The 20449-nt window shown below is 54.7% G+C and overlaps 1 protein-coding gene across 1 annotated transcript in view; it reads right to left on the bottom strand.

Moving 5' to 3' along the window:
• Window positions 1-20449, bottom strand: part of fcer1g (Fc epsilon receptor IgFc epsilon receptor Ig) — a 45895-nt gene that overhangs the window by 15034 nt on the left and 10412 nt on the right. Inside the window, exons 3-5 of the mRNA XM_087981607.1 lie at window positions 15848-15939; window positions 12649-12693; window positions 10249-10323 (exon numbers count right to left, since the gene is read on the bottom strand). Coding sequence (XP_087837733.1) covers window positions 10249-10323; window positions 12649-12693; window positions 15848-15939 — 212 coding nt within the window. The remainder of the gene's footprint in view (window positions 1-10248; window positions 10324-12648; window positions 12694-15847; window positions 15940-20449) is intronic.

Below are 20449 nucleotides of genomic sequence, written 5' to 3'. Positions count from 1 at the left end.
GAGCTCAGTTCCCAGTGGTGTGCCACAAGGATCTGTTTGGGGGCCACTGCTGTTTGTCATTTTTATAAATGACCTGGATGTTGGCGTAGAAGGGTGGGTGAGTAAATTTGCGGATGACACTAAGGTAGGTAGAGTTGTGGATAGTGCCAAAAGATGTTGTGGGTTACAGAGGGGCATCGATAAGCTGCAGAGCTGGGCTGAGAGGTGGCAAATGGAGTTTAATGCGGGAAAGTGTGAGGTGACTCACTTTGGAAGGAGTAACAGAAATGCAGAGTACTGGCTAATGGTAAAATTCTTGGCAGTGTAGAACAGAGCGATCTCGGTGTCCAGATGCATAAATCCCTGAAAGTTGCCACCCAGGTTGAAAGGGTTGTTAAGAAGGCATATGATCTGTTGGCATTATTGGTAGGGGGATTGAGTTTAGGAGCCAGAAGGCCATGCTTCAGCTGTACAAGATACTCGTAAGGCCACACCTGGAGTATTGCGTACAGTTCTGGTCACCACATTATAGGAAGGATGTGGAAGCTTTGGAAAGGGTTCAGAGGAGATTTACTGGGATGTGGCCTGGTATGGAAGGAAGGTCTTATGAGGAAAAGCTGAGGGAACTGAGACTGTTTTCATTAGAGAGAAGGTTGGGAGGTGACTTAATCAAGACGTATATGATAATCAGAGGGTTAGATAGGATGGATAGTGAGAGCGTTTTTCCTCGGATGGTGATGGCTAGCACGAGGGAACATGGCTTTAAATTGAGGGATGATAGATATAGGACAGATATCAGGGATAGTTTCTTTACTCAGAGTAGTAGGGGGCTTGGAAACACACTGCCTGCAACAGCAGTAGACTCACCAACATGAAGGGCATTTAAATGGGCATTGGGCAGACATATGGGTAATCAAGGAATGGGGTAGGTGACATGGGCATCAGATTAATTTCACAGGTCAGCACAACATTGAGGGCCGAAGGGCCTGTACAGGGACAGCACGGGGTTAGATACAGAGTAAAGCTCCCTCTACACTGTCCCCCATCAAACACTCCCAGGGACAGGGACAGCACGGGGTTAGATACAGAGTAAAGCTCCCTCTACACTGTCCCCCATCAAACACTCCCAGGACAGATACAGCAAGGGGTTAGATACAGAGTAAAGCTCCCTCTACACTGTCCCCCATCAAACACTCCCAGGTCAGGGACAGCACGGGGTTAGATACAGAGTAAAGCTCCCTCTACACTGTCCCCCATCAAACACTCCAAGGACAGGGACAGCACGGGGTTAGATACAGAGTAAAGATCCCTCTACACTGTTCCCCCATCAAACACTCCCAGGACAGGGACAGCACGGGGTTAGATACAGAGTAAAGCTCCCTCTACACTGTCCCCCATCAAACACTCCCAGGACAGTGACAGCACGGGGTTAGATACCGAGTAAAGCTCCCTCTACACTGTCCCCCATCAAACACTCCCAGGGCAGGGACAGCACGGGGTTAGATACAGAGTAAAGCTCTCTCTACACTGTCCCCCATCAAACACTCCCAGGACAGTGACAGCACGGGGTTAGATACCGAGTAAAGCTCCCTCTACACTGTCCCCCATCAAACCCTCCCAGGACAGGGACAGCACGAGGTTAGATACAGAGTAAAGCTCACTCTACACTGTCCCCCATCAAACCCTCCCAGGACAGGGACAGCACGGGGTTAGATACAGAGTAAAGCACCCTCTACACTGTCCCCATCAAACACTCCCAGGACAGGGACAGCACGGGGTTAGATACAGAGTAAAGCCCCCTCTACACTGTCCCCCATCAAACCCTCCCAGTGCAGGGACAGCCCGGGGTTAGATACAGAGTAAAGCTCCCTCTACACTGTCCCCATCAAACACTCCCAGGACAGGAACAGCACGGGGTTAGATACAGAGTAAAGCTCCCTCTACACTGTCCCCCATCAAACCCTCCCAGGACAGGGACAGCACGGGGTTAGATACAGAGTAAAGCTCCCTCTACACTGTCCCCCATCAAACACTCCCAGGACAGGGACAGCACGGGGTTAGATACAGAGTAAAGCTCACTCTACACTGTCCCCCATCCAACACTCCCAGGACAGGGACAGCACGGGGTTAGATACAGAGTAAAGCTCCCTCTACACTGTCCCCTATCAAACCCTCCCAGGACAGGGACAGCACGGGGTTAGATATGGAGTAAAGATCCCTCTACACTGTCCCCCATCAAACACTCCCAGGACAGGGACAGCACGGGGTTAGATACAGAGTAAAGCTCCCTCGACACTGTCCCCCATCCAACACTCCCAGGACAGGGACAGCACGGGGTTAGATACAGAGTAAAGCTCCCTCTACACTGTCTCCTATCAAACCCTCCCAGGACAGGGACAGCACGGGGTTAGATACAGAGTAAAGATCCCTCTACACTGTCCCCCATCAAATACTCCCAGGACAGGGACAGCACAGGGTTAGATACGGAGTAAAGATCCCTCTACACTGTCCCCATCAAACACTCCCAGGACAGGGACAGCACGGGGTTAGATACAGAGTAAAGATCCCTCTACACTGTCCCCCATCAAATACTCCCAGGACAGGGACAGCACAGGGTTAGATACGGAGTAAAGATCCCTCTACACTGTCCCCATCAAACACTCCCAGGACAGGGACAGCACGGGGTTAGATACAGAGTAAAGCTCCCTCTACACTGTCCCCATCAAACACTCCCAGGACAGGGACAGCACGGGGTTAGATACAGAGTAAAGCTCCCTCTACACAGTCCCCATCAAACACTACCAGGACAGGGACAGCACGGGGTTAGATACAGAGTAAAGCTCCCTCTACACTGTCCCCCATCAAACACTCCCAGGACAGCGACAGCACGGGGTTAGATACAGAGTAAAGCTCACTCTACACTGTCCCCCCATCAAACAATCCCAGGACAGGGACAGCACGGGGTTAGATACAGAGTAAAGCTCCCTCTACACTGTCCCCATCAAACACTCCCAGGACAGGGACAGCACGGGGTTAGATACAGAGTAAAGCTCCCTCTACACTGTCCCCCATCAAACACTCCCAGGACAGGGACAACACGGGGTTAGATACAGAGTAAAGCTCCTTCTACACTGTCCCCCATCAAACCCTCCCAGGACAGGGACAGCGCGGGGTTAGATACAGAGTAAAGCTCCCTCTACACTGTCCCCCATCAAACACTCCCAGGACAGGGACAGCACGGGGTTAGATACAGTGTAAAGCTCTCTCTACACTGTCCCCATCAAACACTCCCAGGGACAGGGACAGCACGGGGTTAGATACAGAGTAAAGCTCCCTCTACACTGTCCCCCCATCAAACACTCCCAGGGACAGGGACAGCACGGGGTTAGATACAGAGTAAAGCTCCCTCTACACTGTCCCCCATCAAACCCTCCCAGGACAGGGACAGCACGGGGTTAGATACAGAGTAAAGCTCCCTCTACACTGTCCCCCATCAAACACTCCCAGGACAGGGACAGCACGGGGTTAGATACAGAGTAAAGCTCTCTCTACACTGTCCCCCATCAAACCCTCCCAGGACAGGGACAGCACGGGGTTAGATACAGAGTAAAGCTCCCTCTACACTGTCCCCCATCAAACCCTCCCAGGACAGGGACAGCACGGGGTTAGATACAGAGTAAAGCTCCCTCTACACTGTCCCCCATCAAACCCTCCCAGGACAGGGACAGCACGGGGTTAGATACAGAGTAAAGCTCACTCTACACTGTCGCCCATCAAACACTCCCAGGACAGGGACAGCACAGGGTTAGATACAGAGTAAAGCTCCCTGTACACTGTCCCCCCATCAAACCCTCCCAGGACAGGGACAGCACGGGGTTAGATACAGAGTAAAGCTCCCTCTACACTGTCCCCCCATCAAACCCTCCCAGGACAGGGACAGCACGGGGTTAGATACAGAGTAAAGCTCCCTGTACACTGTCCCCCCATCAAACACTCCCAGGGACAGGGACAGCACGGGGTTAGATACAGAGTAAAGCTCCCTGTACAGTGTCCCCCCATCAAACCCTCCCAGGACAGGGACAGCACGGGGTTAGATACAGAGTAAAGCTCCCTGTACACTGTCCCCCCATCAAACACTCCCAGGGACAGGGACAGCACGGGGTTAGATACAGAGTAAAGCTCTCTCTACACTGTCCCCCCATCAAACACTCCCAGGGACAGGGACAGCACGGGGTTAGATACAGAGTAAAGCTCCCTGTACACTGTCCCCCCATCAAACACTCCCAGGGACAGGGACAGCACGGGGTTAGATACAGAGTAAAGCTCCCTCTACACTGTCCCCCATCAAACACTCCCAGGACAGGGACAGCACGGGGTTAGATACAGAGTAAAGCTCCCTCTACACTGTCCCCCATCAAACACTCCCAGGACAGGGACAGCACGGGGGGAGAAACAGAGTAAAGCTCCCTCTACACTGTCCCCCATCAAACCCTCCCAGGACAGGGACAGCACGGGGTTAGATACAGAGTAAAGCTCCCTCTACACTGTCCCCCATCAAACCCTCCCAGGACAGGGACAGCACGGGGTTAGATACAGAGTAAAGCTCACTCTACACTGTCCCCCATCCAACACTCCCAGGACAGGGACAGCACGGGGTTAGATACAGAGTAAAGCTCCCTCTACACTGTCCCCTATCAAACCCTCCCAGGACAGGGACAGCACGGGGTTAGATACCGAGTAAAGCTCCCTCTACACTGTCCCCCATCCAACACTCCCAGGACAGGGACAGCACGGGGTTAGATACAGAGTAAAGCTCCCTCTACACTGTCCCCTATCAAACCCTCCCAGGACAGGGACAGCACGGGGTTAGATACCGAGTAAAGATCCCTCGACACTGTCCCCCATCCAACACTCCCAGGACAGGGACAGCACGGGGTTAGATACAGAGTAAAGCTCCCTCTACACTGTCTCCTATCAAACCCTCCCAGGACAGGGACAGCACGGGGTTAGATACAGAGTAAAGATCCCTCTACACTGTCCCCCATCAAATACTCCCAGGACAGGGACAGCACAGGGTTAGATACGGAGTAAAGATCCCTCTACACTGTCCCCATCAAACACTCCCAGGACAGGGACAGCACGGGGTTAGATACAGAGTAAAGATCCCTCTACACTGTCCCCCATCAAATACTCCCAGGACAGGGACAGCACAGGGTTAGATACGGAGTAAAGATCCCTCTACACTGTCCCCATCAAACACTCCCAGGACAGGGACAGCACGGGGTTAGATACAGAGTAAAGCTCCCTCTACACTGTCCCCATCAAACACTCCCAGGACAGGGACAGCACGGGGTTAGATACAGAGTAAAGCTCCCTCTACACTGTCCCCATCAAACACTCCCAGGACAGGGACAGCACGGCGTTAGATACAGAGTAAAGCTCCCTCTACACTGTCCCCCATCAAACACTCCCAGGACAGCGACAGCACGGGGTTAGATACAGAGTAAAGCTCCCTCTACACTGTCCCCCCATCAAACAATCCCAGGACAGGGACAGCACGGGGTTAGATACAGAGTAAAGCTCCCTCTACACTGTCCCCATCAAACACTCCCAGGACAGGGACAGCACGGGGTTAGATACAGAGTAAAGCTCCCTCTACACTGTCCCCCATCAAACACTCCCAGGACAGGGACAACACGGGGTTAGATACAGAGTAAAGCTCCTTCTACACTGTCCCCCATCAAACCCTCCCAGGACAGGGACAGCGCGGGGTTAGATACAGAGTAAAGCTCCCTCTACACTGTCCCCCATCAAACACTCCCAGGACAGGGACAGCACGGGGTTAGATACAGTGTAAAGCTCTCTCTACACTGTCCCCATCAAACACTCCCAGGGACAGGGACAGCACGGGGTTAGATACAGAGTAAAGCTCCCTCTACACTGTCCCCCCATCAAACACTCCCAGGGACAGGGACAGCACGGGGTTAGATACAGAGTAAAGCTCCCTCTACACTGTCCCCCATCAAACACCCCCAGGACAGGGACAGCATGGGGTTAGATACAGAGTAAAGCTCCCTCTACACTGTCCCCCATCAAACACCCCCAGGACAGGGACAGCATGGGGTTAGATACAGAGTAAAGCTCCCTCTACACTGTCACCCCATCAAACACTCCCAGGACAGGGACAGCACGGGGTTAGATACAGAGTAAAGCTCCCTCTACACTGTCCCCATCAAACACTCCCAGGACAGGGACAGCACGGGGTTAGATACAGAGTAAAGCTCCCTCTACACTGTCCCCCATCAAACACTCCCAGGACAGGGACAACACGGGGTTAGATACAGAGTAAAGCTCCTTCTACACTGTCCCCCATCAAACCCTCCCAGGACAGGGACAGCGCGGGGTTAGATACAGAGTAAAGCTCCCTCTACACTGTCCCCCATCAAACACTCCCAGGACAGGGACAGCACGGGGTTAGATACAGTGTAAAGCTCTCTCTACACTGTCCCCATCAAACACTCCCAGGGACAGGGACAGCACGGGGTTAGATACAGAGTAAAGCCCACGCTACACTGTCCCCCCATCAAACACTCCCAGGGACAGGGACAGCACGGGGTTAGATACAGAGTAAAGCTCCCTCTACACTGTCCCCCATCAAACCCTCCCAGGACAGGGACAGCACGGGGTTAGATACAGAGTAAAGCTCCCTCTACACTGTCCCCCATCAAACCCTCCCAGGACAGGGACAGCACGGGGTTAGATACAGAGTAAAGCTCCCTCTACACTGTCCCCCATCAAACCCTCCCAGGACAGGGACAGCACGGGGTTAGATACAGAGTAAAGCTCCCTCTACACTGTCCCCCATCAAACCCTCCCAGGACAGGGACAGCACGGGGTTAGATACAGAGTAAAGCTCTCTCTACACTGTCCCCCATCAAACCCTCCCAGGACAGGGACAGCACGGGGTTAGATACAGAGTAAAGCTCCCTCTACACTGTCCCCCATCAAACCCTCCCAGGACAGGGACAGCACGGGGTTAGATACAGAGTAAAGCTCCCTCTACACTGTCCCCCATCAAACCCTCCCAGGACAGGGACAGCACGGGGTTAGATACAGAGTAAAGCTCCCTCTACACTGTCGCCCATCAAACACTCCCAGGACAGGGACAGCACAGGGTTAGATACAGAGTAAAGCTCCCTGTACACTGTCCCCCCATCAAACCCTCCCAGGACAGGGACAGCACGGGGTTAGATACAGAGTAAAGCTCCCTGTACACTGTCCCCCCATCAAACACTCCCAGGGACAGGGACAGCACGGGGTTAGATACAGAGTAAAGTTCCCTCTACACTGTCCCCCATCAAACACTCCCAGGACAGGGACAGTACGGGGTTAGATACAGAGTAAAGCTCTCTCTACACTGTCCCCCATCAAACACTCCCAGGACAGGGACAGCACGGGGTTAGATACAGAGTAAAGCTCCCTCTACACTGTCCCCCCATCAAACACTCCCAGGACAGGGACAGCACGGGGTTAGATACAGAGTAAAGCTCCCTCTACACTGTCCCCCATCAAACACTCCCAGGACAGGGACAGCACGGGGTTAGATACAGAGTAAGGCTTCCTCTACACTGTCCCCCATCAAACACTCCCAGGACAGGGACAGCACAGGGTTAGATACAGAGTAAAGCTCCCTGTACACTGTCCCCCCATCAAACACTCCCAGGGACAGGGACAGCACGGGGTTAGATACAGAGTAAAGCTCCCTGTACACTGTCCCCCCATCAAACACTCCCAGGGACAGGGACAGCACGGGGTTAGATACAGAGTAAAGCTCCCTCTACACTGTCCCCCATCAAACACTCCCAGGACAGGGACAGCACGGGGTTAGATACAGAGTAAAGCTCCCTCTACACTGTCCCCCATCAAACACTCCCAGGACAGGGACAGCACGGGGGGAGAAACAGAGTAAAGCTCCCTCTACACTGTCCCCCATCAAACCCTCCCAGGACAGGGACAGCACGGGGTTAGATACAGAGTAAAGCTCCCTCTACACTGTCCCCCATCAAACCCTCCCAGGACAGGGACAGCACGGGGTTAGATACAGAGTAAAGCTCACTCTACACTGTCCCCCATCCAACACTCCCAGGACAGGGACAGCACGGGGTTAGATACAGAGTAAAGCTCCCTCTACACTGTCCCCTATCAAACCCTCCCAGGACAGGGACAGCACGGGGTTAGATACCGAGTAAAGCTCCCTCTACACTGTCCCCCATCCAACACTCCCAGGACAGGGACAGCACGGGGTTAGATACAGAGTAAAGCTCCCTCTACACTGTCCCCTATCAAACCCTCCCAGGACAGGGACAGCACGGGGTTAGATACCGAGTAAAGATCCCTCTACACTGTCCCCCATCAAACACTCCCAGGACAGGGACAGCACGGGGTTAGATACAGAGTAAAGCTCCCTCGACACTGTCCCCCATCCAACACTCCCAGGACAGGGACAGCACGGGGTTAGATACAGAGTAAAGCTCCCTCTACACTGTCTCCTATCAAACCCTCCCAGGACAGGGACAGCACGGGGTTAGATACAGAGTAAAGATCCCTCTACACTGTCCCCCATCAAATACTCCCAGGACAGGGACAGCACAGGGTTAGATACGGAGTAAAGATCCCTCTACACTGTCCCCATCAAACACTCCCAGGACAGGGACAGCACGGGGTTAGATACAGAGTAAAGATCCCTCTACACTGTCCCCCATCAAATACTCCCAGGACAGGGACAGCACAGGGTTAGATACGGAGTAAAGATCCCTCTACACTGTCCCCATCAAACACTCCCAGGACAGGGACAGCACGGGGTTAGATACAGAGTAAAGCTCCCTCTACACTGTCCCCATCAAACACTCCCAGGACAGGGACAGCACGGGGTTAGATACAGAGTAAAGCTCCCTCTACACTGTCTCCTATCAAACCCTCCCAGGACAGGGACAGCACGGGGTTAGATACAGAGTAAAGATCCCTCTACACTGTCCCCCATCAAATACTCCCAGGACAGGGACAGCACAGGGTTAGATACGGAGTAAAGATCCCTCTACACTGTCCCCATCAAACACTCCCAGGACAGGGACAGCACGGGGTTAGATACAGAGTAAAGCTCCCTCTACACTGTCCCCATCAAACACTCCCAGGACAGGGACAGCACGGGGTTAGATACAGAGTAAAGCTCCCTCTACACTGTCCCCATCAAACACTCCCAGGACAGGGACAGCACGGCGTTAGATACAGAGTAAAGCTCCCTCTACACTGTCCCCCATCAAACACTCCCAGGACAGCGACAGCACGGGGTTAGATACAGAGTAAAGCTCCCTCTACACTGTCCCCCCATCAAACAATCCCAGGACAGGGACAGCACGGGGTTAGATACAGAGTAAAGCTCCCTCTACACTGTCCCCATCAAACACTCCCAGGACAGGGACAGCACGGGGTTAGATACAGAGTAAAGCTCCCTCTACACTGTCCCCCATCAAACACTCCCAGGACAGGGACAACACGGGGTTAGATACAGAGTAAAGCTCCTTCTACACTGTCCCCCATCAAACCCTCCCAGGACAGGGACAGCGCGGGGTTAGATACAGAGTAAAGCTCCCTCTACACTGTCCCCCATCAAACACTCCCAGGACAGGGACAGCACGGGGTTAGATACAGTGTAAAGCTCTCTCTACACTGTCCCCATCAAACACTCCCAGGGACAGGGACAGCACGGGGTTAGATACAGAGTAAAGCTCCCTCTACACTGTCCCCCCATCAAACACTCCCAGGGACAGGGACAGCACGGGGTTAGATACAGAGTAAAGCTCCCTCTACACTGTCCCCCATCAAACACCCCCCAGGACAGGGACAGCATGGGGTTAGATACAGAGTAAAGCTCCCTCTACACTGTCACCCCATCAAACACTCCCAGGACAGGGACAGCATGGGGTTAGATACAGAGTAAAGCTCCCTCTACACTGTCACCCCATCAAACACTCCCAGGACAGGGACAGCATGGAGTTAGATACAGAGTAAAGCTCCCTCTACGCTGTCCCCCATCAAACACTCCCAGGACAGGGACAGCACGGAGTTAGATACAGAGTAAAGCTCCCTCTACGCTGTCCCCCATCAAACACTCCCAGGACAGGGACAGCACGGAGTTAGATACATAGACCGAAGGCGATTTTACAACATTGTGCAGAGACAGCAAGAATTGAAATCTAAATTTCTACTCACCGGCATTTCCTTGCGATTCTCCACTTTCCCTGGTTTCAGTTCGTGATAAATCTCCTTCTGCCGGGCACTGATCTCCTGTCACACAAAAACCAAATCATACATTAACCCCTCACCCACCCTCTCCCCATTTCCATGCACCAGGCAGTCTGTGCCCCCTATCGGAGGGGGATTAACCCCCTCACCCACCCTCTTCCCATTTACACACACACCGGGCAGTCTGTGTCCCCTATCGGAGGGGGATTAACCCCCTCACCCACCCTCTCCCCATTTACACACACACCGGGCAGTCTGTGCCCCCTATCGGAGGGGGATTAACCCCCTCACCCACCCTCTCCCCATTTACACGCACCGGGCAATCTGTGCCCCCTATCGGAGGGGGATTAACCCCCTCACCCACCCTCTCCCCATTTACACACACACCGGGCAGTCTGTGCCCCCTATCGGAGGGGGGGATTAACCCCCTCACCCACCCTCTCCCCATTTACACACACACCGGGCAGTCTGTTCCCCCTATCGGAGGGGGATTAACCCCCTCACCCACCCTCTCCCCATTTACACACACACCGGGCAGTCTGTGCCCCCTATCGGAGGGGGATTAACCCCCTCACCCGCCCTCTCCCCATTTACACACACACCGGGCAGTCTGTGCCCCCTATCGGAGGGGGATTAACCCCCCCACCCACCCTCTCCCCATTTACACACACACCGGGCAGTCTGTGCCCCCTATCGGAGGGGAACTGACCCCCTCACCCACCCACTCCCCATTTACACACACCGGGCAGTCTGTGCCCCCTATCGGAGGGGGATTAACCCCCATACCCACCCTCTCCCCATTTACACATACCGGGCAGTCTGTGCCCCCTATCGGAGGGAGATTAACCCCCTCACCCACCCTCTCCCCATTTACACACACACACCGAGCAGTCTGTGCCCCCTATCGGAGGGGGGATTAACCCCCTCACCCACCCTCTCCCCATTTACACACACACCGGGCAGTCTGTGCCCCCTATCGGAGGGGGATTAACCCCCTCACCCGCCCTCTCCCCATTTACACACACACCGGGCAGTCTGTGCCCCCTATCGGAGGGGGATTAACCCCCCCACCCACCCTCTCCCCATTTACACACACCGGGCAGTCTGTGCCCCCTATCGGAGGGGAACTGACCCCCTCACCCACCCACTCCCCATTTACACACACCGGGCAGTCTGTGCCCCCTATCGGAGGGGGATTAACCCCCTCACCCACCCTCTCCCCATTTACACACACACCGGGCAGTCTGTGCCCCCTATCGGAGGGGGATTAACCCCCCCACCCACCCTCTCCCCATTTACACACACCGGGCAGTCTGTGCCCCCTATCGGAGGGGGATTAACCCCCACACCCACCCTCTCCCCATTTACACACACCGGGCAGTCTGTGCCCCCTATCGGAGGGGAACTGACCCCCTCACCCACCCACTCCCCATTTACACACACACCGGGCAGTCTGTGCCCCCTATCGGAGGGGGATTAACCCCCTCACCCACCCACTCCCCATTTACACACACACCGGGCAGTCTGTGCCCCCTATCGGAGGGGGATTAACCCCCTCACCCACCCTCTCCCCATTTACACACACACCGGGCAGTCTGTGCCCCCTATCGGAGGGGGATTAACCCCCTCACCCGCCCTCTCCCCATTTACACACACACCGGGCAGTCTGTGCCCCCTATCGGAGGGGGATTAACCCCCCCACCCACCCTCTCCCCATTTACACACACCGGGCAGTCTGTGCCCCCTATCGGAGGGGAACTGACCCCCTCACCCACCCACTCCCCATTTACACACACCGGGCAGTCTGTGCCCCCTATCGGAGGGGGATTAACCCCCTCACCCACCCTCTCCCCATTTACACACACACCGGGCAGTCTGTGCCCCCTATCGGAGGGGGATTAACCCCCCCACCCACCCTCTCCCCATTTACACACACCGGGCAGTCTGTGCCCCCTATCGGAGGGGGATTAACCCCCACACCCACCCTCTCCCCATTTACACACACCGGGCAGTCTGTGCCCCCTATCGGAGGGGAACTGACCCCCTCACCCACCCACTCCCCATTTACACACACACCGGGCAGTCTGTGCCCCCTATCGGAGGGGGATTAACCCCCTCACCCACCCACTCCCCATTTACACACACACCGGGCAGTCTGTGCCCCCTATCGGAGGGGGATTAACCCCCTCACCCACCCTCTCCCCATTTACACACACACCGGGCAGTCTGTGCCCCCTATCGGAGGGGGACTTACCCCCTCACCCACCCTCTCCCCATTTACACACGCACCGGGCAGTCTGTGCCCCCTATCGGAGGGGGACTTACCCCCTCACACACACCCCTGTCCTGAAATATCACCCACATTACCTCATACACCGATGTTGCCTCTGCCTCCTTCTTGCGCATCTGGAGCTGCAATAAGTTTAGGAGTCAAAGAGTTAATAATCTTCGTACATGTGGACGGATCAAACCCCCACCTGCCAGCGTTCCTCTAATTCATTTCGATTTTTAAAATGTGTGATCTTCACCAAGCTCCCTCACACTGTCACTCAGTAACCCCTCTCCCCCCCAGCGCCCTGTATTACTGACTGTATCTCTCCTGATGTTAATCCAGCTCCCTCACACTGTCACTCAGTAACCCCTCTCCCCCCCAGCGCCCTGTATTACTGACTGTATCTCTCCTGATGTTAATCCAGCTCCCTCACACTGTCACTCAGTAACCCCTCTCCCCCCCAGTGCCCTGTGTTACTGACTGTATCTCTCCTGATGTTAATCCAGCTCCCTCACACTGTCCCTCAGTAACCCCTCTCCCCCCCAGCGCCCCGTGTTACTGACTGTATCTCTCCTGATGTTAATCCAGCTCCCTCACACTGTCACTCAGTAACCCCTCTCCCCCCCAGTGCCCTGTGTTACTGACTGTATCTCTCCTGGTGTTAATCCAGCTCCCTCACACTGTCACTCAGTAACCCCTCTCCCCCACAGTGCCCTGTGTTACTGACTGTATCTCTCCTGATGTTAATCCAGCTCCCTCACACTGTCACTCAGTAACCCCCCCCCCAGGGCCCTGTGTTACTGACTGTATCTCTCCTGGTGTTAATCCAGCTCCCTCACACTGTCCCTCAGTAACCCCTCTCCCCCCCCCAGTGCCCTGTGTTTCTGACTGTATCTCTCCTGATGTTAATCCAGCTCCCTCACACTGTCACTCAGTAACCCCTCTCCCCCCCAGTGCCCTGTGTTACTGACTGTATCTCTCCTGATGTTAATCCAGCTCCCTCACACTGTCACTCAGTAACCCCTCTCCCCCCCCCCAGCGCCCTGTGTTACTGACTGTATCTCTCCTGATGTTAATCCAGCTCCCTCACACTATCACTCAGTAACCCCTCTCCCCCCCCCAGTGCCCTGTGTTACTGCCTGTATCTCTCCTGATGTTAATACAGCTCCCTCACACTGTCCCACAGTAACCCCTCTCCCCCCCCAGCGCCCTGTGTTACTGACTGTATCTCTCCTGATGTTAATCCAGCTCCCTCACACTGTCACTCAGTAACCCCTCTCCCCCCCCCCCCAGTGCCCTGTGTCACTGACTGTATCTCTCCTGATGTTAATCCAGCTCCCTCACACTGTCACTCAGTAACCCCTCTCCCCCCAGCGCCCTGTGTTACTGACTGTATCTCTCCTGATGTTAATCCAGCTCCCTCACACTGTCACTCAGTAACCCCTCTCCCCCCCCCCAGTGCCCTGTGTTACTGTCTGTATCTCTCCTGATGTTAATCCAGCTCCCTCACACTGTCACTCAGTAACCCCTCTTCCCCCCCCCCCCCCCCCCACAGTGCCCTGTGTTACTGACTGTATCTCTCCTGATGTTAATCCAGCTCCCTCACACTGTCACTCAGTAACCCCCCCCCCAGCGCCCTGTGTTTCTGACTGTATCTCTCCTGATGTTAATCCAGCTCCCTCACACTGTCACTCAGTAACCCCTCTCCCCCCCCAGCGCCCTGTGTTACTGACTGTATCTCTCCTGATGTTCATCCAGCTCCCTCACACTGTCACTCAGTAACCCCTCTCCTCCCGCAGTGCCCTGTGTTTCTGACTGTATCTCTCCTGATGTTAATCCAGCTCCCTCACACTGTCACTCAGTAACCCCTCTCACACCCCAGCGCCCTGTGTTACTGACTGTATCTCTCCTGATGTTAATCCAGCTCCCTCACACTGTCACTCAGTAACCCCTCTCCCCCCCCCCAGTGCCCTGAGTTACTGACTGTATCTCTCCTGATTTTAATCCAGCTCCCTCACACTGTCCCTCAGTAACCCCTCTCCCCCCCCCCCCCCCCAGTGCCCTGTGTTACTGACTGTATCTCTCCTGATGTTAATCCAGCTCCCTCACACTGTCACTCAGTAACCCCTCTCCCCCCCCCCCCCAGTGCCCTGAGTTAATGACTGTATCTCTCCTGATGTTAATCCAGCTCCCTCACACTGTCACTCAGTAACCCCTCCCCCCCCAGTGCCCTGTGTTACTGACTGTATCTCTCCTGATGTTAATCCAGCTCCCTCACACTGTCCCTCAGTAACCCCTCTCCCCCCCAGCGCCCTGTGTTATTGACTGTATCTCTCCTGATGTTAATCCAGCTCCCTCACACTGTCACTCAGTAACCCCTCTCCCCCCCAGTGCCCTGTGTTTCTGACTGTATCTCTCCTGATGTTAATCCAGCTACCTCACACTGTCACTCAGTAACCCCTCTCCCCCCCCAGTGCCCTGTGTTACTGACTGTATCTCTCCTGATGTTAATCCAGCTCCCTCACACTGTCCCTCAGTAACCCCTCTCCCCCCCAGTGCCCTGTGTTTCTGACTGTATCTCTCCTGATGTTAATCCAGCTACCTCACACTGTCACTCAGTAACCCCTCTCCCCCCCAGTGCCCTGTGTTACTGACTGTATCTCTCCTGATGTTAATCCAGCTCCCTCACACTGTCACTCAGTAACCCCTCTCCCCCCCAGTGCCCTGTGTTACTGACTGTATCTCTCCTGATGTTAATCCAGCTCCCTCACACTGTCACTCAGTAACCCCCCTCCCCCCCAGCGCCCTGTGTTACTGACTGTATCTCTCCTGATGTTAATCCAGCTCCCTCACACTGTCACTCAGTAACCCCTCTCCCCCCCTCAGGGCCCTGTGTTACTGACTGTATCTCTCCTGATGTTAATCCAGCTCCCTCACACTGTCACTCAGTAACCGCTCTCCGCCCCCAGTGCCCTGTGTTACTGACTGTATCTCTCCTGATGTTAATCCAGCTCCCTCACACTGTCCCTCAGTAACCCCTCTCCCCCCCAGCGCCCTGTGTTACTGACTGTGTCTCTCCTGATGTTAATCCAGCTACCTCACACTGTCCCTCAGTAACCCCTCTCCCCCCCAGCGCCCTGTGTTACTGACTGTATCTCTCCTGATGTTAATCCAGCTACCTCACACTGTCACTCAGTAACCCCTCTCCCCCCCAGCGCCCTGTGTTACTGACTGTATCTCTCCTGATGTTAATCCAGCTCCCTCACACTGACCCCCCTCTTCCTTGGGCCTTACCTTAAGACGGCAGTAGAGAGCTGTTAACACAATCCCATAGACAAAGAGAACAGCATCCAACACGTAACAGATCTCTGGGGGCTGCAGTGCTTCTAGATAAGGTGAGACGGAGAGAGATGTCATGTCTAATTCCTCTCCAGATTCAGCCGCACATCTCTCTGTCTCTGTGCAATGTAGAGCCACAGCACAGACACAGACCCTTCAGCCCAACCCGTCCATGCAGACCAGATATCCCAACCCAATCTAGTCGCACCTGCCAGCACCCGGCCCATATCCCTCCAAACCCTTCCTATTCATATACCCATCCAGATGCCTCTTAAATGCTGTAATTGTACCAGCCTCCACCACATCCTCTGGCAGCTCATTCCATACACGTACCACCCTTTGTGTGAAAAAGTTGCCCCTTAGATCCCTTTTATATCTTTCCCCTCTCACCCTAAACCTATGCCCCTCTAGTTCTGGACTCCCCGACCCCAGGGAAAAGACTTTGTCTATTTATCCTATCCATGCCCCTCATGATTTTGTAAACCTCTATAAGGTCACCCCTCAGCCTCCGACGCTCCAGGGAAAACAGCCCCAGCCGTTTCAGCCTCTCCCTGTAGCTCAGACCCTCCAACCCTGGCAACATCCTTGTAAATCTTTTCTGAACCCTTTCAAGTTTCCCAACATCTTTCCGATAGGAAGGAGACCAGAATTGCACGCAATATTCCAACAGTGGCCTAACCAATGTCCTGTACAGCCGCAACATGACCTCCACTTATTGACAATACTGAAGAATGAAGGAGATGATTTCATCGCTGTCAGGATTCCCAGCCTCTGACCCACTCTCACTTTCTGTATTAACTGGGCTCCCCATCACCGTCCCGGTCGATCAACATCCTGGGGGTTACCATTAACCCGAAAGGCAACTGGGCTCCCCACATAAACCCAGCGGCTACAAGGGCAGGGTCAGAGGCTGGGAATCCTGCAGCGAGTAACTCCCCTCCTGACTCTCCCCCCAAAGCCTGTCCCACCATCTACAAGGCCCAGGTCAGGAGGGTGAGGGAATACTCCCCACTTGCCCCTGGATGGGGGCAGCTCCAACAACACTCAAGGAGCTCGACCCCATCCAGGGACAAAGCAGCCCCCGCACCCCCCCCAGGGGGATTGGCCCCCCACCCACAAACACCCCCTCCCTCCCTCCCTCCCCCCACCCACCGATGCTCAGTAGCAGCGGTGTGGACCAGCTACAAGATGCCCTGCAGAAATTCCCCAAAGACCCTCAGGCAGCACCTTCCAAACCCCACGGCCACTTCCATCCAGAAGGACAAGGGGCAGCAGGTACATGGGAACACCAGCCCCCTGCGAGTTCCCCTCCGAGCCCCTCACCATCCCGACTCGGGAATATCTCGCCGTCCCTTCAGTGTGGCTGGGTCAGAATCCTGGAATCCCCCTCCCTCAGGGGCATTGTGGGTCTACCCACAGCACATGGGGGGTCAAGGAGGGAGCTCACCCCCACCTTCTCAAATGGGGGCAACTAGGGACGGGGCAAGGAAAACATGAACTGCGGCGGGTGATGAGGCACAGGAGCAGAAATTAGGCCATTCAACCCGTCAGGTCTGGTCTGCCAGACGTTTCTCAGTCCCATTCTCCCAGTGACCCTTGACAACAAAGATGGCCGCTCACCACCCACCTCCTCAATGGGGGGGGGGCAACTAGGGACAGGCAGCAATGTGCACATCCCACAAGTCAACCGAAGGAACCCCAGCTCATTGCTGTGGATCTGGATTCACGCGTAGACAACACATTGCCTTCCCAAAAGGACATCAGTCAACCAGTGTGGGTAGATCTACTTTAACAGCAACTCTGTCGTCACGCCCGGGAGCAGCTGCCCATTTCAAAGCTCTCTTAATGACTTGGCCTTTTCTCTGGCACTCGGGATTCATTGCTTATAAATGTCACAGCCAGACGGTAGGAGGCCTGCAGGTGCTGGAGATCAGAGTTGAGGGTGTGGTGCTGGGAAAGCGCAGCGGGGCCGGCCGTGACCGAGGGAGTGGGAGAGTCGACGTTTTCGGGCCGGAGCCTGGGATACGTTGCCAGGGTCCTACAAGACCCACGAGGCCGCTATTTCATTCGTGAGAGAGACCGACTGGCGGCGAGTTTAAGCTGAGGGTCTCTACACCTCCCGGGGGGGGGAGTTTCTCACATTTTCAAGTGAGCTTTGCCAACGTCGAAGTAGAGAAAGGTTCGGCTGTCTGTGAGCCGTGTCTGATCACAAAGGAGACAGAGGGAAACTCATTATGCCCGGAGAGGCGATAATGGCAGCAATCTGTCTGGTAAAGTTTTGACGCAATTGTACAGGGGCCTCGGTGAGACCATACCTGGAGTATTGTGTGCAGTTGTGGTCTCCCACTGACCTCTCTCTCTCTCTCTCTCTCTCTCTCCTTATCTCAGTCTCATCCCTATTCTTTCTCGATCTGCGTATGTCTCAGTCGCCCTCATCCTCTCTCTCTCTCTCTCCTAATTCCTGAGTCTTCCCCATTCTGTCTGTCTCTCTTTTGCCTTAACGCAGACTCTCCCCCATCCTCTCTCTCTCTCTCTCCTTACTGGTCTCTCCACATCCTCTCTCTCCTTGTTCCATAGTCTCCCACATTTTCTTTCTCTCCCTCTCCTTATCTCAGAATCTCCCCCATCCTCTCTCTCTCTCTCTCTCCTTACTTGTCTCTCCACATCCTCTCTCTCCTTGTTCCATAATCTCCAACATTTTCTTTCTCTCCCTCTCCTTATCTCTCCATAGTTCAGTCTCCCCGTATCCTCTGTCTGCTTATCTCATAGACTCCCCCTGTCCTGCCTGTCTGTCTCTCTCTGATCTTAGAATCTCTCCCGACTCTCTCTCTCTCTCTCTGTCTCTCCTTATCTCAGTCTCTCCCTGTTCCCTCTCCTTGTCTCCCCCTGCCCTCTCTCTCTCTCTCTCCTTATCTCAGTCTCTCCCTGCTCTCTCTCCTTGTCTCCCCCTGCCCCCTCTCTCTCCGTATCTCAGTCTCTCCCTGTTCTCTCTCCTTGTCTCCCCCTGCCCCCTCTCTCTCTCTCTCTCTCTTTATCTCAGTCTCTGTTCTCTCTCCTTGTCTCCCCCTGACCCCCCCCTCTCTCTCTCTCTCCCTATCTCAGTCTCTCCCTGTTCTCTCTCCTTGTCTCCCCCTGCCCTCTCTCTCTCCCTCTCCTTATCTCAGTCTCTCCCTGTTCCCTCTCCTTGTCTCCCCCTGCCCTCTCTCTCTCTCTCCTTATCTCAGTCTCTGTTCTCTCTCCTTGTCTACCCTTGTCCTCTCTCTCTCTCTTTATCTCAGTCTCTCTCTGTTCCCTCTCTTTGTCTCCCCCTGCACCCTCTCTCTCTCTCCTTATCTCAGTCTCTCCCTGTTCCCTCTCCTTGTCTCCCCCTGCCCTCTCTCTCTCTCTCTCTCTCTCCTTATCTCAGTCTCTCCCTCTTCTCTCTCCTTGTCTCCCTCTGCCCTCCTCTCTCACCTGATCTGTCTCTCTCTGTTCTCTCACCTTGTCTCCCCCTGCCCTCTCTCTCTCTCTCTCCTTATCTCAGTCTCTTATCTCTCTCCTTGTCTCCCCCTGCCCCCCTCTCTCTCTCTCCTTATCTCAGTCTCTCTCTGTTCCCTCTCCTTGTCTCCCCCTGCCCTCTCTCTTTCCTTATCTCAGTCTCTCCCTGTTCCCTCTCCTTGTCTCCCCCTGCCCTCTCTCTCTCTCTCCTTATCTCAGTCTCTCCCTCTTCACTCTCCTTGTCTCCCCCGCTCTCTCTCTCTCTCTCTCTTTTTATCTCAGTCTCTCCCTGTTCCCTCTCCTTGTCTCCCCTGCCCTCTCTCTCTCTCTCCTTATCTCAGTCTCTCCCTCTTCTCTCTCCTTGTCTCCCCCGCTCCCCTCTCTCTCTCTCTCTTTATCTCAGTCTCTCCCTGTTCCCTCTCCTTGTCTCCCCCTGCCCTCTCTTTCTCTCTCTCCTTATCTCAGTCTCTCCCTGTTCCCTCTCCTTGTCTCCCCCTGCCCTCTCACTCTCTCTCTATCTCAGTCTCTCCTTGTTCCCTCTCCTTGTCTCCCCCTGCTCTCTCTCTCTCTCCTTATCTCAGTCTCTCCCTGTTCCCTCTCCTTGTCTCCCCCTGACCCCCTCTCTCTCTTGATCTCAGTCTCTCTCTGTTCTCTCTCCTTGTCTCCCCCTGCCCTCTCTCTCTCTCTCTCCTTATCTCAGTCTCTCCCTGCTCTCTCTCCTTGTCTCTCCCTGCCCTCTCTCTCTCTCTCCTTATCTCAGTCACTCTCTGTTCTTTCTCCTTGTCTCCCGCTGCCCACTCTCTATCTCTCTCTCCTTATCTCAGTCTCTCCCTGTTCTCTCTCCTTGTCTCCCCCTGCCCTCTCTCTCTCTCCTTATCTCAGTCTCTCCCTCTTCTGTCTCCTTGTCTCCCCCGCTCCCCTCTCTCTTTATCTCAGTCTCTCCCTGTTCTCTCTTCTTGTCTCCCCCTGCCCTCTCTCTCTCTCTCTCTCTTTTTCTCAGTCTCTCCCTGTTCTCTCTCATCTCCCCCTGCCCTCTCTCTCACTCTCTATCTCAGTCTCTCCCTGTTCCCTCTCCTTGTC

The sequence above is a fragment of the Chiloscyllium plagiosum genome, unplaced genomic scaffold, assembly GCF_037043375.1.
Source record: "Chiloscyllium plagiosum isolate Xiang-an unplaced genomic scaffold, Cpla_swu_hap1 HiC_scaffold_40, whole genome shotgun sequence".
Classification (NCBI taxonomy): domain Eukaryota; kingdom Metazoa; phylum Chordata; class Chondrichthyes; order Orectolobiformes; family Hemiscylliidae; genus Chiloscyllium; species Chiloscyllium plagiosum.
The sequence above is the reverse complement of the archived record's forward strand: the minus strand, read 5'-3'. Positions and strand labels throughout refer to the sequence as shown.